The sequence below is a fragment of the Salarias fasciatus genome, chromosome 1, assembly GCF_902148845.1.
Source record: "Salarias fasciatus chromosome 1, fSalaFa1.1, whole genome shotgun sequence".
NCBI classification, from domain to species: Eukaryota; Metazoa; Chordata; class Actinopteri; order Blenniiformes; family Blenniidae; genus Salarias; species Salarias fasciatus.
In genome coordinates, this window is record NC_043745.1 from 5,705,153 (window position 1) to 5,721,430 (window position 16,278).

At 45.2% G+C, this 16,278-nt stretch overlaps 1 protein-coding gene across 2 annotated transcripts; it reads right to left on the reverse strand.

Moving 5' to 3' along the window:
- Positions 1 to 2,623: 2,623 nt before the first annotated feature.
- Positions 2,624 to 16,051, reverse strand: LOC115390025 (AP-2 complex subunit alpha-2). 2 transcript variants are annotated; one of them, XM_030093682.1, is made up of 23 exons: positions 15,847 to 16,051; positions 14,542 to 14,610; positions 13,699 to 13,841; positions 12,405 to 12,598; positions 12,170 to 12,299; positions 11,851 to 11,952; positions 11,663 to 11,771; positions 11,379 to 11,529; positions 11,107 to 11,275; positions 9,909 to 10,046; positions 9,646 to 9,828; positions 8,898 to 8,995; positions 8,577 to 8,808; positions 7,526 to 7,693; positions 6,928 to 7,017; positions 6,490 to 6,623; positions 6,301 to 6,383; positions 6,079 to 6,168; positions 5,842 to 5,965; positions 5,637 to 5,753; positions 4,589 to 4,658; positions 4,222 to 4,356; positions 2,624 to 3,290 (listed from the first exon to the last, which is right to left on the reverse strand). In XM_030093682.1, exons 1-23 carry the CDS (start codon positions 15,911 to 15,913, stop codon positions 3,213 to 3,215), a joined length of 2,874 nt encoding a protein of 957 aa, XP_029949542.1. In that variant the 5' UTR covers positions 15,914 to 16,051; the 3' UTR covers positions 2,624 to 3,212. The 2 variants fall into 2 exon arrangements, with proteins under 2 accessions (XP_029949542.1, XP_029949550.1); XM_030093690.1 differs by lacking the exon at positions 6,928 to 7,017.
- Between the last annotated feature and the right edge of the window lie 227 nt (positions 16,052 to 16,278).

Here is a 16,278-nt window from a genome sequence, read left to right on the forward strand (position 1 = left end):
CATATAGAGGAAACAGCAGAGCAGTTTTTACCTGTCCCAGGTTTCTGTATCTGTATCTGGCCGCCGCCGTGTCCGCCTTCCCCGGAGCCCCGGGATGGTGACCTGACCCAGCGGCTGCAGCCCGCTGAAATTGCAACTCATAATGAATGATTAAACAATACGTGAGATGGCTGTACAGTAGGTTTGTTGTAGATAGCCATGATATCCGATACATCGGCTAATATATCGAATATCTTTTTTTTTCATCCCCAATATCGGCATTGGTATCAGCGCCAAAAATCCCCTATCGGCCGGGCTCTAGTTTTTAGTTTAATCATTCACGGATCTGACAGACGAATTAGCCCATTACAGTAATTATCATTTCTTTAAATGCAAGCAAGAAAAGACAAAAAATAAAAAGGGGGAAAAAAAATCATGATTTTCATCAGGAGGCAGTGAGGCCCACGAAAAGCTGCATGTTCTGATACCTGTACGGTCGAAATCAGCAAAGGACTCGTTTTATTGTGAGTCGGTATGAAATCGTTGATAATTCAAGAAAAAAAAAAAATCTAAGGACAAAATCACATTTAAGATGGCTGCATGTAATTTAAAATGAAAATATATTATTCAACATTTTTGGTTTGAACAAACACAAAGCTGAACTCAACCTGTTGGACGACATGTTATCAGTGATGGAAATACACATTAAAGGTATCCTGGAGGATCCTTAGAACCAATCAGAATTGTATGGTTCCAAATCGTAATTGGGCAGTCATAATGCCAATCAATGTGGGAATGCGTTTGCGTGATGACTAGGGATGGGACGAGATCTCGCGAGATCGCAATGCCGCGAGATTAAGTACGTTTATATAAGGCAAAAACTCTTTTTTAACTGGAATATTGACGGATATATTACATGGCGCACAGCCACATAAACACGTGCAAAACCCTGAATATGCTCATATTCATATTTAAAAACCCGGGCGAAAAGGACATGAAATACTGTTCTGCGCATGTTCTATCTGCAAGGAATCTTGGTCTTTTGAGTCCACAAACTACTTGTGATACAGTTTAATTGATACGACGTAAAGAAAATGTGCGGAAACGATCGTTCAGTTCTTCTCTTTTATTGAAAAAACGGTGCATCGCATCAATGCACATTTTACCATGTCTTGCCGGCTCACTCTTTTTCTAACAGCATGCAGAGAGAACCTGCAGCGGCTGCGGCGCCCTTCTTCCTCTGTGGTGTCTGTGCAAAATCAGGTTGAACATGCAAACAGTGCACCTAGTGGCATGAAGTGCAAATGCAGTCATGGCGTCGTCTGTGCGCCGCGGTTTGAATGGGAATCGGGGAACGAGGCGGCCGCCGAGGGCGCAGTGGAGAGCGGAGGGCGCTGTGGCCGTACAAGGGGCACTCCGACCCGACACCCCATGCTCAGACGCTGCATGTGAGTACCGCGTAGAAAAGAAGGGCCAAACGCGTGTTTTACTCGGAGATTCCTTTACGAGGTGGCGGACATTCAAAGCACAAAAGGGATTTAGGACTGATCAGGACGAGGGGAAGTTTCTGCTGGACAGGTAACCTGCTGATTATCCCATTCAAATGTGTTTCTGTTGCATAAAGAGACGCTACTTTATAGATCGTATTCTTATGTATGATTTAGTGCTGGGCAACGATTAAATTTCTTTATCGCAATTAATCACATAGTTTTTCTGTGATTAATCGCAATTAATCGCATTATGCACATAAAACAATAATGAATTCAAAAGTACTCTGTAACGATCATCCTGCGCCCAGTCGGGGACAGGGACCTTGTTTTCTTGCAAGAATTTTGCAAATAGCATAATTTAAAAATAATTTTACAATTCATCAAATATGATTTATAGTAACTTAAAAACGTAAAATACCAAGTCTTTACCAAGATTGCCACCCCCGACCCCCCAACACACACCAGCAAGAGCAGAGCAGAGGAAAAACGAAGTTTGTTATGAGCACACACTTCCTCAAACTTCATTCTATGTCTGACCTTCAGAAAGAGAAGGCAGGACAAATTCAGTCACGGCAAATTGTGCCTCGTTAAAGGTGCTGTAGGCAGGATTCGGCATCTCCGCCATCTTGCTTAGGGTTACCTAAGCAAGATGGCGATTTGACCCATCTAAAATGGCGTTTTGAAACCCAGCACAGCAAATCCTGTCCTATTTTCTCTGACATCACGCCCTTACGCAAGTTAAGCCCCTCCCACAAGAACATGCAACGAACGCCCCTCGACCAATCACGGTTAGAGCCTCAGGGGCTCTTCTGATTGGTCAAAGATACCTGGAGCTGTTGAGATTCCTTTTCAGCTCAGAACAGAGACAGATGGAAACACTGCGCCCTCGCGGTAGTGCAGTTATGCTACACTCCTAAAGGATTATCTATGGATACTCTAACATTTAATCCAAAGAAAACACAGAAAAATTAGCATTGATTAGCAAAATCCTGCCTACAGCACCTTTCAGACAGATTGTGTGTTGAAGGGAAATTGACTTTATTTTGCGTGTTTTCAGCGCCTGAAAAATGTGACCTCTGACCTCTTTGTGGGGTGTTCAGTGGATTCTCTGGAGGGACGCGGTAACAGATGGTTTCTAATGAAGACAGACGAGATGAAAACCAAACTGCTTTATTGAAATCTGGAGGCAGTGTTGAGTGGCGTGAGGCAGTGCTTCAGACTGGACCGCGTCTCTCCAGTCTCACCAAAGGCTTGAACAGAGGTTTACAGGCACAATCGTGAAGAGTTAGGAAAGACATTCTGGAAAAATACACTGAGAGTGAAATCCGTGGTCACGACAGACATTGTCTTAGTGTTTAAAGTTCGAGTGAGAAATCCCCTGAAAGCATCACAGAAGGTGAGCGTGTGGCGTGCGGCGGCTGAGACAGCTTCTGTCCTGAGAGACACGTGTGGAACACGCAGGCATTAATAGTGTGTGTGTGTGTGTGTGTGTGATTGTGTGTTTTTACTTGTGCTGAAGTGCAGAGCGTGAGGGTTTAAAACGTGTCTCCGCCGTTTGCAGACAGTACCCCGAATGCAGCGGACGCTCAGCTAAGGTGCTCGCAGTCAGAGTTTAAAGCAGAGACGTGTTAGTGTGCAAAAACACAAATACATTTCAATCCGTTTACATGGAAAGCTCGACAAATTTAAAAAACAGACAAACAAACAAACAAACTATGGTACAAACGATCGTCTGGCGTGAAGCTAAAACTGTTCACAGAGCAGCTCACACAGTCTCTGAGACACCGAGTCCCTGCTGGTCCGGAGGGTCAGGCGGTACATCTGCAACAAACACACACACACACACACACACACACACACACTTTTTAACACGTGCTTGACTTTTCATTTTAGTTTGATTTGTAGTACTTTTAGATAGTGCTGTCATGCGATCAAAAAAGTTAATCTAATTAATTACAGAATTTGTAATTAATTAATCTAATTAATCCCATTTTAATCTCATATCTGCTTTAGGTCCCCAAGTGAAGAATTCAAATTCAGGGACGTTACAGAATTGTAGTGCAGGGCTCATCAAACGAATACACAGAGAAGAGAAGATTTGAAATCCAGATTTTTGTTAATGATGACTGAAAGCTCAGTCAGGACGTCTTGTCCAAAGATAAACTCCAAGCCCAATCAGGCAACTTAAATAACACTTTCAGTGTGTTTCATTAAAGAAATTCAAAAGAAGAATAAGTTTAAGTACATCCCAGCAAACCAATTCGGCCTGGTGCACTATTCAAAAATGCAGTCCAAATATTGATAAAAAAAAATTCTGAAATAAAATAAGGCTGAGTCTCAAATAGCTGCTTAAGCAAACTAAATTCAAAATTAATACTAAAACTAACTTAATACAGCAATTTAAAATGAATACTACAAGTATAACATGCCTCTAAATAAGACAACAATTTCATTCACATTGAATTGCCACTCAAGTGTGCTATAATTAATCTTAGATTAATTTTTTTAGTGCACTAATTTGCGGTGTAATTAACTAATCTAATTAATGCACTAAAGTGACAGCCCTACTTTTAGAATCAAGGTCTGTTCTACCAAATATGACTAAAATGAATGAAAGGAGCTGTGTAGAAAACATGGTGAATAAACATGTTATTAAGAAACGTTTGATTAATTTACACATGGTGCTGCTTAAGACTCATTTCAATGTGTGAGGACTGTGTGTGTGTGTGTGTGTGTGCGCGCGCGCACTCACCGCAGCCTGTGTGTTGGGTTCCAGTCGGATGAGGCAGCCCACCTGAGTGCTCTTGGTGTGAATCACTCCGGCTCCCACAAAGTTTGCAGGATTCGGATCGACTCCGTCCAACAGAGCCACACCGAAACCCAAAATCTGTTCACACACACAAATGCACATGCACATTACAGTGAAGCGGGGCTCTAATTCCGGCTCCTGTTTATTCAGATGACAAAGTAAAACATCAGAACTACATTATTCTAGTTTTTTCCACTGCCTGGTTGTAACTTCAGGTTTCACTGTAAGCCAGTGAACGACAGTAAAGACGGACTGTGGGAGGCTGATGGGGGCAGAATCACCGCCGCCACAGCAGAGGAGGCTCTCTCACCTTGGCTTTGGTAACGTCGGAGTCCATCGGGTGATTGGCATTGAAGATTTTCTGAACCTCTTGTTGAGGACTGGGTACACAAGAGAGAAAATTTTAACCTTCTCCAACAAAACCAATGTGTGAGTCGGCGTGTCTAACATATGGTCAGCGGGCCAGAACTGGGCCGGTCCACCAGAGTCCAATTCAACATTTGGCCACCAGGGGCGCTCAGTCTGCACGATGTGAGTCAGTTCAGGTGATCGGGATTACTACACAATATTTCGATATTAAAGATGATTTTTAGACTCTGACAAGTTATTCTGGTCAGATTATGAACTAAATGACTGTATTTCCAGCTGCTTGAGTCCAGATGTTTTCTGTCTCTGAAGATGTAAAAATCCACTGACCTGTGATCTGTAAAGGTGAACTGAGGCTGAATATTGTTGAAACGACACTTGTCTTTTTTTAAACTCCATTTCAAGGTTTGTCTTGTGTTGCATTAGAAGATTTTGAATTCTAGATATTTATACATTAAAATGTAATTATTTAACGGTCTGCTCCACTGGAGATCAAACTGTTTGAGGCTGCTGAAGTAAAGTGAGTCTGACAGCTATGATCTAAATACTTTAAATCTCTGCCACATTATTCAGAGTGATACTGTAGGGCAGTGGTGTCCAACATACGGTCTGTGGGACAAAAAGCAGCCTGCCAGACGGGGATGTCAAACACTGATCCTATAAGTCCAGAGAGCTTCTCCTGGCTCCTTATTGGGGTTTCGGTGAGAAAAATAACCATCAGATTCAGGTGGACTGAGGCAGGAAGACCTCAGAAAGCCACAGGGGGGCGCTCCAGCTCCAGCAAACTACGAAAACCACCTGCTGTTCCCTGCTGGTCCACTGGGGGTCGCTGTGATCACCTTGGAACTGCAGCGAATTTAAAGACTAATCAAAGAGTGAAAATATTAAAGTGAGCTGCTGAAGGCCGATCAGCTGCTTGTTGTTTGAGTGTTTCTGGTGTGAATAAAGATCTCCTCAACGTCTTCAAACGGCGGCCCCGAAGTGACGCTCACGCTCCGAGCTGCTTCCAGCGCTGGAAGAAGTCTTCGGACGTCATCTCCGTGGGCTGGAAGAACTTGTTCAGCATCACCGGGAGTTTCACTGCCAGGTTCTGTAGAGTTCCCCCGTATCTGTACACACACACACACACACACACACACACAGAGCTCAGCTGTACGTTTGCAGACAGAGGTCGCTGCTGTTTGTCCACACACCAACCTGAACTGGATGTTGAGCACGGGAGCGTCCGTGAAGTCGGACACACACTCGATGTTGAGGATCTGCTGGACCTGAGCTCCTCCCTCGATCACGGGGTCGACGGCCTTGGCGTGGACGCTGAGCTGTGGGGGAGACGGTCAAGGACTGTGCAGACAGAGCAGCGGCGGCACACGCCGATCCAACAACTGCTGGAAGAAGGTTCAGTGAGGAGTCGCCGAGGATGAGGGCGAAGGATATGAGCTCTGAGTGCGTCGCTGCAGGACACCGAGGAGGTGAAACTGAGGAACTGAGTGGACGTCTTGTTACCGAAGAACACGTACATACGACCTGCGGGACAAAGACACACCAGTCCGTCCTCCTGCTCATCGATTCTCAGTATTCACCAAACAACTTTCAAGCTTAGAAGCACATTGACTAAAATAAAACCCAGAAATGTGCAGAAGACCGTCCAAAACTCACCCAGGTTCTGCCGGTACTCAGTCTTCAGTCCGATCTGTAGAAGCTGGTTCTCGAAGATAACGCCGTTGTTCTTACAAACAAACCTAGACGAGGGGAAACGCAGGAGAAGATTTACATGAACTCTCGTCAGAACTGGCGCCTTCTGTTCCTTCTCACACTGCAGAATGAAGCGGAGCAGTGTGATCTCACCTGGAGAAATGCTCCTCTGAAACCTCGGTGGTGGAGGAGGAGCTGTCAGAGAACACATCCACCAGCAGACTGGCGCCGGCCGGCGGGGCAGCCGAGTTCAGGTTCAGTGCGTCTGTGAAGGAGTGGCCGGAAACCTGCCGGAGCAGAAACGGCGTCCGTTATCCCGGAAAACAACAACGGCACAAAGCTTCAGCTCAGACAGCGGCAAACGACTCGCCACAGCTCAGTTCATCAGGGAGGAATTCCCTTCAACATGCAGGAGAGTCAGACTCTCTCACAAATATCACAAACTCTGATTATTTACAGTTCCCTCATGAAAACACACTAAAGTCTTCAGTTGGGACAGAAACCAGCCTGTCATGACACATTTAGCTCATTCTCAGGGCTCCACACGCGGGTTCTCAGCCCTGCTCTCACTCCATGGTGCCGTCACCATACCACTGGCCGAGGGGGCGGCGGGGCGGGGCTAAAGTAGGAGGGGCGGGGCCTGTCGGTGGGGTGGAGGTCCTCCAACAGGGAGGGAGGAGACTGATGGAGAGAGAGAGAGGAAGAGAAGAGGAGGAAGGAGAGCAAGGAAGAGATGAAGGTCAGGATCCAGGGAGGTAAAGAACAAGGAGCGTCTGACCCAATAAGGTGATCATGTTGGCCGTTTTCAATGTAATCAAGCCCAGAACGCTGGAATTAACTATCACATGACTGAACTTATTAAAACAAAACCTACAAACGATGAAATGACACAGAAATCTTAAATTCATCACAACACTGGCTTCATTACATTCAGAATGGCCAAAATTGTTCCGTTATTGGTTGTTAGAAGGAGCACAGGCAGTAAAATGAGAATATGCAGGACAGCGAGAAGAAGACATGACGGGTGGAGACAGGTCAGAGAATAAAACACACATTTATTCGTGTGCTGATTGATAGGATGGAACTTCCTCCCGAGAGCAGTTCCTTTACACTCCGGTGAATAAAACATGGAATCAGTGCAGACCGAGGCGTTCAGAGACGAACTGGAGCCGGACAGATCAGATGTCACCTTGCTGGCGGGCTCGGCGTTGTCGCCGCCGTGCTCCGTGCTGCCGTTGACGTTTCGCCGCGAGTCGTCGATGTCCGGCAGCTTCGCCGAGCCCTTCTTCTTCTTCAGCTTGGCCAGGATTGAAGACTCTCGCTCTGGGAACGGAGGCATCTCTTCTAGCACTGTGGCCTGAGGAGACGCAAATAGAGCTTTCATCATAAACTCACCTTACACAAGCTGATCGGGTCAGATTACAGCTTTAGAAAAAAAATAAAACAACCTCTAAATGATGAAAACGTCACATCGCTTTGAGTCAACCCAGAGACACGAGTGCAGAAAGAAAAGGTTTAGCTACAATTATTCAAATGTCTTAGAAAAAAAAAATAGCTGAAATCTTCACAGAAATGCAGGAGTATTTTCAGCATTAAGCTGATTTTAATCATAAATCCTGCTGAAAATTCTAATGAAATATTTTCAAACCAAGTCCTTCATATATAGAAGCTGAGTCGCTTCCAAAAACACAAGAAATTAATTTCAGCTTAAGTCCTTTTATTTTCCAAGAACAAAATTTAACACAAAATATTAGAATAATATTAGAATACTTAAAATATGTTTCTCAAGGGAAAAATAGAAAAAAAAGGGAAAAAAAAAAAACCAAATAAATGTCCTTTTTGTCATGTTGTTAGAATATTAATCATTATTTGAAAACCTGTAAGGTAAATTTACTCTTCTGCTGATATTTTTAATTCCACTCGGTCCTTCATGTATTTACAATTAAACATATTTATGGTGTTTAACACCTGCACTTAATTTCCTTTATTAAAATAATCTGATTACTTTTTTTCTGCTATATCTGCTCTGTGCCTTTAAACTGAGCAAACATTCCCATGATGCATCACTTCTAGCAGAACATTTGAACCTGTCATTCTGGTCAAAATGAAAACATTCATCAGATCTCAGTTGATTTTTTGACGTTAGCGGTGTGCCAATAGCCCTGATATTAAATCACTGCTGCAGAATACGAGTGTTGGTACAACGTTTCAGGCTGCAGGACTTCCTGCCTGCGACTGACCAGGATGTCGGTGCTGGCGATGCAGCTGAGGCGCAGGTACTCCACCGCTCGCTGCTGCAGCTCCACGTCGGCGTTCCGCAGCTGGCTGTCGGAGCGCAGGACGTCCTGGATGGTGGCCTTCACCTCGGGGAACAGGTTGATGAACTTGATGTACGCCGACAGGAGGAGCGCTCGAGTCGGCACGGAGCACAGGTGGAACTTGGAGTGGAGGAGGTCGAACTGGACCAGCGGGCTGGGAGCAGAAGAAGAAGCGGGGACAAACGTCAGGAAGCGGCTTCTTCCTGTCACGATCACGTCAGAGATCGGGTGAAATGTTCGCACCTTGAGCGCGAGTCGCCTGCGATGAGGTTTCCAAACTCTCCCAGGATGTAACCGCCCACTTTGACCAGGTTTTCGTGGCAGGCGGGAGCCTGCAGCGCCTGTGAGCGAGGAGAGGGTGAGGGAGGAACGGAAGGTCTGGAACAGTGCGTGGACATGCTGCAGAAAAGCTTTGAAATCTTTCACATATTTGGGAGCTGAAAACTTCATCTTTTCTGACATTGCTGCAACATATGAAGAGGAAAGTGTTACCAGATATGATGTGAAAGTGATGATTTTAAAAACAGGTCAGTCACGCCGTGAGAAAATCAACTTCAAATCAAACTCATTTCAGCTCAGGGGACAACTTTAATCAGACTGGACTTCGTGCAAAGAATTACAGGTGTGTATTTATTTTTTTGTGGAGAAAAATCCCTGAAGTTTCATTTTGAGTAACTGCATTTGTGATAGTCTAGTTTCACCTGAACCGGGAAAGCAGTGTCATAAAATCCTTTGAATTTAAACTTTAAAGCTTTTCTTTGTCGCGGAGCAGAAGAAACATGATGAAAGTGTCCATTTTGACAAAGGCTGTGATGTTTGTTAATTTCATGGAAAGGAACGGCTGTTTCAAACATGGCTGAAGACGACGAGTCTTCCTCTTCCTCGTTTAAACAACAGTGCAGTTTCTCTTGGCCCTCATTGACACTGGCTGCCTGAGCCCTGGGGCTTCGCTGCACCGATCGGCCAGAGGACCGCTCATCTCCGAGCTCACCTCGAACACCGTCTTGGCGGCGTAGCCCTGCACGTCGTCCCGGTTGATCACGATCTGGATGACTCGGTACCAAACCTCCTCGCTGACGTAGTCGCCGGCGATGCGGATGAGGTTGAGGATGGTGTCCACGTACCAGGTGTAGTCCACCGCGTATTTTTCCGCGAGGATCGCCACCTTGAGCACCTGAGGAGGGGGACAAAGCGGACTTTTACTCTGAAGTGAAGCAGGGAGAACCCTCCCGTCCGTCGGACCCGACGACCCACGATCTCCTCTCGGATGGAGTAGTCCGCCGTCTCCAGGTAGCTCAGCATCTCGGCCACGATCTGTTTGGCGTTGCTGCGGTCACACATGGCGTAGAGCAGGTCCACCGCCCGCTGGCGAACGCTCACGTCTCGCTCCGTCTGCGTGGGGAACAAACAGGAGGAGAACCTGGAGTCTGAAGCGTCACGTTAACGCGAAGCGTTTCGCTCGCCGGGGATTCTGCTGACTGCTACTAGCTGCAGGTAACTTTATCAACAGGAAGCTCTCCTCTCCTCTGTCCTGATAAAGAGAGACGTTTTTATCCTAACCATCCTAACCAGGGCTCGTAAACACTTTTAGGGCCACACAGTCTAATTAGATCTTCAGTCTACATTTTCTTAGACTGCTCTGTTTGGCGCCCCTGCTATAAACAGTTATCTAACAATTAGCTTGAGTTAAAAGATCAAATATTTATCGGCAAACAGTAAATGCTGCTGATAGCTCTTTTCACCCATTGCTTCTAAATGGTGAAAATTAGATTGTCTGATACTATTCTGTGTTTTTTATTGTTATACATATTTGCCATAGTAAGGCTTTGTGCAGCTAGCACAAAAATATATGTTTAAAATACTCTATAGATCTGAACCCTCACGCTGACACGCTACAAACCGCAACGAATGAATTAAACAGAAGAATCATGATAAAACCATTAAATTGCTTAATCACATTTATTTATTAGAAACTGATTCACTATGTCAGGTTTAGTGTAAGATGTTCATCTAAGATTGTCCCTTTTGGACATATCATCTTTACAACACTATACAGAAATGTCCATGTTTTAAGGAGCAGATCTTAACGTTTTCTTCCATTTTATTTATTTCTTTGTTCAGAATCTGTCTCAAGAACACCGACTGCCTCTTGTAAAGACTTTGGGAGGAGTTTGCATACTGATGCTTAAACAAAGACAACATTATGGAAGGACTGATTCAGACAAAGGGAATCTGCACAGTCACACTAAATCAGTGGCTTTTCATCACGTCTGCCTGCGGCATTTAATGAGCTGTTGAACAAAGAGTGTTGACACCGTGCCGCAGCACACTGATGGCTTTGGTGGATCATTCTGACAGACCGCTGAGATGAGTCAGGACGTTTAAACAGGCTCCCGCCTGCCTCTGGATTACTGGCTATGAAGGAAAGACGTGTGACTGCGACTCACTGCACCTTCAGAGCGTTGATGACGGTCTCTATGTGCGTCTTGACGGCCTCGTGGGAGAACTCGGAGCTGGCCAGCGTGCACATGCTCTCCAGGGCCAGGTAGCGCAGGTTGGTCTCCCTGTGCTGCAGGAACTGGCCCAGCTGGTTGCAGGCTCGTACCAGCAGGGTGGGCTCGCTGGGAGACGGGGCAGAACCACAGAGCTGCGGTTCATCGACTCATACAGACGCATTTCAACATGAGCGTCGCCGCCGCCGGCGGGTTGGGAACCGCGGCTGACCTGTCGTGGTGGATGATGAGGGCGATGGCTTCAAACAGAACGGCGTTCTTGGCGTTGGAGTGCTGGACCTTCTTGGACTTGGGGGGCTCCTGGGCTTTATTGAGGATCGTCTCGAGACACTCCGTCAGGCGGCCTCGAAGCGAAGCGTCCTCTGGAACGACCGAGATTACGTTTCTGGTGTTACAGATGCAGTGCAGTGGAATAATGATCAAGTGAGGTAGAGACGGAGATCTGCGCATCCCGGACGGGACGGGGCAGACGCTCGGCCGAGCTGTAGCGGCTACCTGGCGGAGGGTAGCACTGCAGCAGGCGCAGCAGTTTGACCGACAGCCACGGCGCCGGGACGAAGTAGTAAGTGTAGTCCTGGAGGTCGATGGACGCCGACGTCACGATCTGGACGGGACAGAACGGGGAGTTTAACCGGCAAGCGCTACGGGGAGGCGAGCCGAGGGTCCGGCTGACCGACACCCACCCTGCTGAGCCGCGTTATGGCCAGGGACAGCGAGGTCTTGAACTCGTCGGGACTCTTCTGGGCCAGCGTGGTGATGAGGCTGGTGGCTGCTGTTACCACGCCCTGAAAACACCGCGACAGCGTCAGCTTCACAGGAAAACTGGAAGGAGACTGGAAAGGTTCATTTCTACACGAGGAAACTTCTGGCTTTAGTATTTGGAACCAGATCTGTTGAGCATCATTCATCGGCCTTTGTTTTACTCCTACTTTGTCGTACTCATTGAGGTCAAGCGTGTTTGAGCGTAAAGGTGTAAAGGGGCCACGGTGGATCCAGTCTGACCAGATGCTGATCGTTGAGCAGGTGGACCACCCGGGCGGTCCACTCCCCCATGGGTATGAGGTCCGGGGACGTCCTGTTGAGCCGCAGCAGGCAGAGAGCGGCACTCTGCTTCACGCTGTCCACGGTGTCTCTGCAAAAAAAAAACAAAACACACACAGTCACTTTCAACCACCTGACAGTAAAAATGAATTAAAGCCGAGAACACTTTCAAAAAGGCCGTTTTAATGCCAGATACCCTGCCACCAGGATGCGGGGGATCTCTGAGGCGAAGGCCTCGGCCATTTCTCTGCTGCCCACGTTTGCGATGCAGTGCAGGGCGAGGTTCATGAAGGTGGGGTTGCGGCTGGAGAGGTCGTTCTTCAGCGCGTTGTTGATGAGACGGATGAGGTCGCTGTTGGAGTTGACCAGCACTGAGATGAACAGGTAACCCTGGAGGAGACACAGCAAAAGACGGAAGACTAGCATTAGCCTCAAAGACGCGCTGTCAGGGAGTTCGTAAAAATACCCATAATGCAACAGCTGGAGGAGAGGCTTTTTGGGGCATTTTACTGGATGTTGCACCACAATGTATCACAAAAATGGGCTTTATGTTGAAATTCCAGTCATTTTCTAAAGTAACTGTTTGGTTTAAAGAAAGCATAAAGATCTTAATGACACATGTTCTGCGCCACTGCAGAGAGAAAGTTTAAATTTAATGGTTATTACAGCACTACTCTATCAGTCCGCCTCACTTAAGCTGAAATTGGGCTGAATGTGGCCCCTGAACCGAAAAGTGTTTGACAACTTAAATTGAATCCAGACTATTCTTTCTTAAAACTGTAAATGTTCCAGGTAAAAATGAGTAAAACATTTAATATTCAGGCTGTTTTGTTCTTTGCTATTAAAGTTTATGGCGTCATCATGATGAGATTTAAGGTTTTCAAGCAGAAAAATGGCAGGATTAAAAAAAACTATTCAATTAATTAAAGTTTTCAAATTGTTCTGACTTATTTTGATCCATATCAGATGTTATTTCAACTGTAAAAAGCAACTCAAATAAGAAAACCATGTCAGAAATCAAATTATTAAAAAAATTAATTATAATGTTGAACAATTTCACATAAACAAGTTCCATTTCTGTGATTCCAAGAGGAAAAGAAGATAGTTTGGTGCAAAGACAAATCTCCAGGTAACCTGAACTGACCTCAAGCGTCATTGATTAGACTTTGTCAATTTTAGGAGTTTCACAAACTTCATCAGACAGCTGTACCGAACAACACACTGCATAAAATTTTAAAACTGAGTGATTTGTTTTAAAGAGATTCTGCACTTTTCAAGCCCACCAAGTCTTTTTCCATTGAATCACTCCAACATAACACGACATGATCACAGTATTTTCTTTGATACTTCAATCCAGTTTAATTAATTTTCAGAGCTCCAAGTCACAACGCAGTCATCTCAGCATAAAAGCACAAACTCTGGTTTTATTAACCGAACGACAGCTTTAAGAGTCACTGATATCAACTCCCAGACCATAGCGGTATACGTACGATTTGTTTCTCTGTGTACTTGTTGGAGCTGAGCAGGTTGACGGCCTCCATGTGTCCGAAGTCGATATCATGGCCCAGGAGGAAGATGAAGAGCAGCTTACACACATACTTCTTTTTACTGTAGCCGTCAAGAGCTTTGTCTCCTGTGTGGACACAAGGTGTCATTAACAGTCTAATGTTAGGCCGAACATGCTCACCAACATCCGTTCAAAGCTCGACTTTTCATTCAGCAGTCATTAAGAAAGACATCCGGCCTTTTCTGATGTCCGAGCTTCATTTGTCACTCTCATATTTGTTAACAATCAACATATAACACATGGCAGTTTTCATCAAAACATCCCAACATTTACAGCAACTACTGTAGTCGCTCAACTACTTTTAAAAACAGGAACAAGTGTAATTAGGGTTGCAAAATTCCGGGAATTTTCAAAGTTGGAAACTTTCCATGGGAATTAACGGGAATATATGGGAATGAACAGGAATATGGAATAAACGGGAATAAATAAGAAATTTACCAAATTGAAGGTTGGCCCTTAACAGTGAACTTAAATATAGTTGGGGGGAATATATTGTAGCATAGTCTTGGCTAAAACAACCAGATTTAATGCAAGTCCACTCTTCAATCACATGCACACTGCTTACTGCAGGGCTATTTAGGGAATTTCCAGTTAATTCCCATAAATTCCCCTAATTCCAATGGAAAGTTTCTAATTTGGAATATTTCCAAAATTCCTCAGCTTAACTTTCCATGGAAAGTTTCCGGAAATTTTCCACCCCTTTGCAACCCTGAGTGTAATAAAGAGCTTGTCTTCAGCGTGCTGTGCAGCAGTGCTCAGCACCAACCTTTAAACTTGGACCGGATGTTGGCTAGTTCTTTGTTTATCCTCTTGATCTCGGCTTCTTTACTTTTACCTGCAAAAAGAAGAAGATACTTTAGGTCAGAGATACTGGAGTGATGGATGATGACCCGAAAGTGGCTCTTTTCCAGTTGCGTGCAGACTTGAGCGCACCGTCCCAATCAATCTGGCTGTGAACGTAAAACTACTAGTGTTTTGTTAGAATATAATTTTCAGATAAGATACAGGATTATATTAATGTTATTATTGAATACCGAGAAAAGGTAGGATTAAATAAGTTTTACTTCTTCCTATCTCGCTTCAGAAATGCTGAATTAGATATATTTGTGCGCCAGTGTGTGTATATAGATATGTATATACATTCAAAATGGTGTGAAAATATATTTTTTTCTTTCTTGTAGATTTTGGTGCTTTGTACATGCTTTGACATGTCTACAACACATTAACAATAAAACAAATAAATACAAGCATAACTACTGACTAAATTGTTAATTGTTTAAATTGTGGAAATGCACAGAAGTGTTTCCAAACCTGTTTCCCTCTCTAATCTTATAAGTGAATATAATAAATTGAAGCCAAAGCAACAACCTTCTTCAATCGCTGAACTGTTTCCATTTTTCTTTAATGTGAGATACTATTTTGCATGATAATAAGACAAGAAAACACGCAGATTGTACTTCCTCAATATTTCAGATGCACCTGTGAAACACCTGCTGCTGCACACACATTAAATGAATTTACACAGCCTGCAGACTGTGAGTGTTTTTCTATATCTCCATTGAAATCGGAGGTTGATTTCATTGTTGATCTTGCCACAGAGTGGCACCTTGTATGTTTTTACTGTGCAGTAAACGCTGAACACATCACAACTCCAGCTGTTATATTAACGTAAAAGGCGGTTTCAGATGAGGAGACTGGAAACACCGAGCAGGTTAACAGGTTCCCTGAGAGGGAAATGTTGATCCCAGACACTTGAGAGGGCAGAAAGTGTGTATTTCCGTGCACTTTTCGGGGCGCTGGTCCACGCCCTTTGACATGACGTTAGCAGTAGCTAAAGCTAGTTTTTAATTAGCCGGCGGGGGCTTACAGCTGCGGGGTGTTTGAGTCCAAAATCACTTTAAAGGTTCACTTTTAACAAACCTGTGCACGGAAAGAGAAAGACGTACAGTTTTTCATTAAGAAAGCGTTCCTCTGGGTGTTCCCGGGGCGCCCAGTCGTTCCCCCCGGCTAACTTGTCACTAGCGTACCCGAGGAGGAGAAGTGTCAGTGAAGGTGATGAAAACAAACTTACAGTTCCTGATGTCGGAGATGAACACAGCCAGGCCGCGCATCCCGTCCGCTTTTGACACCGTCGGCATCGTGTCCCCTCCTGTTACAGCCTCTCCAGGATTTCAGAGTAACGTAACGGAGTAACGTGACTTTGTTTCAGAAGTTGTTTTGCTACAGCAGCTAGCTGAGCACTCCAGGGAGGGAGCCCCCGATAAGTGACGGAGGCGCCGGCGCCGGCCCCGTTCCAACACATGGCACCACAAACCCTCCGGAAACCGCCGAGCGCCCGGCCGCGTTCCAAACATGTGGGCTTCATCCAATGACTGCACCAGTAGCGTGTAGTGCCGCGTGTCACCGCAGGGAGCAGTGTTGTAAACACAATCACAGCCTTCACGATCAGCGCTTCTTTTTATTTTTTTCCAAAAAAGAAGTAAATCCAACTTTACTTTTGGAG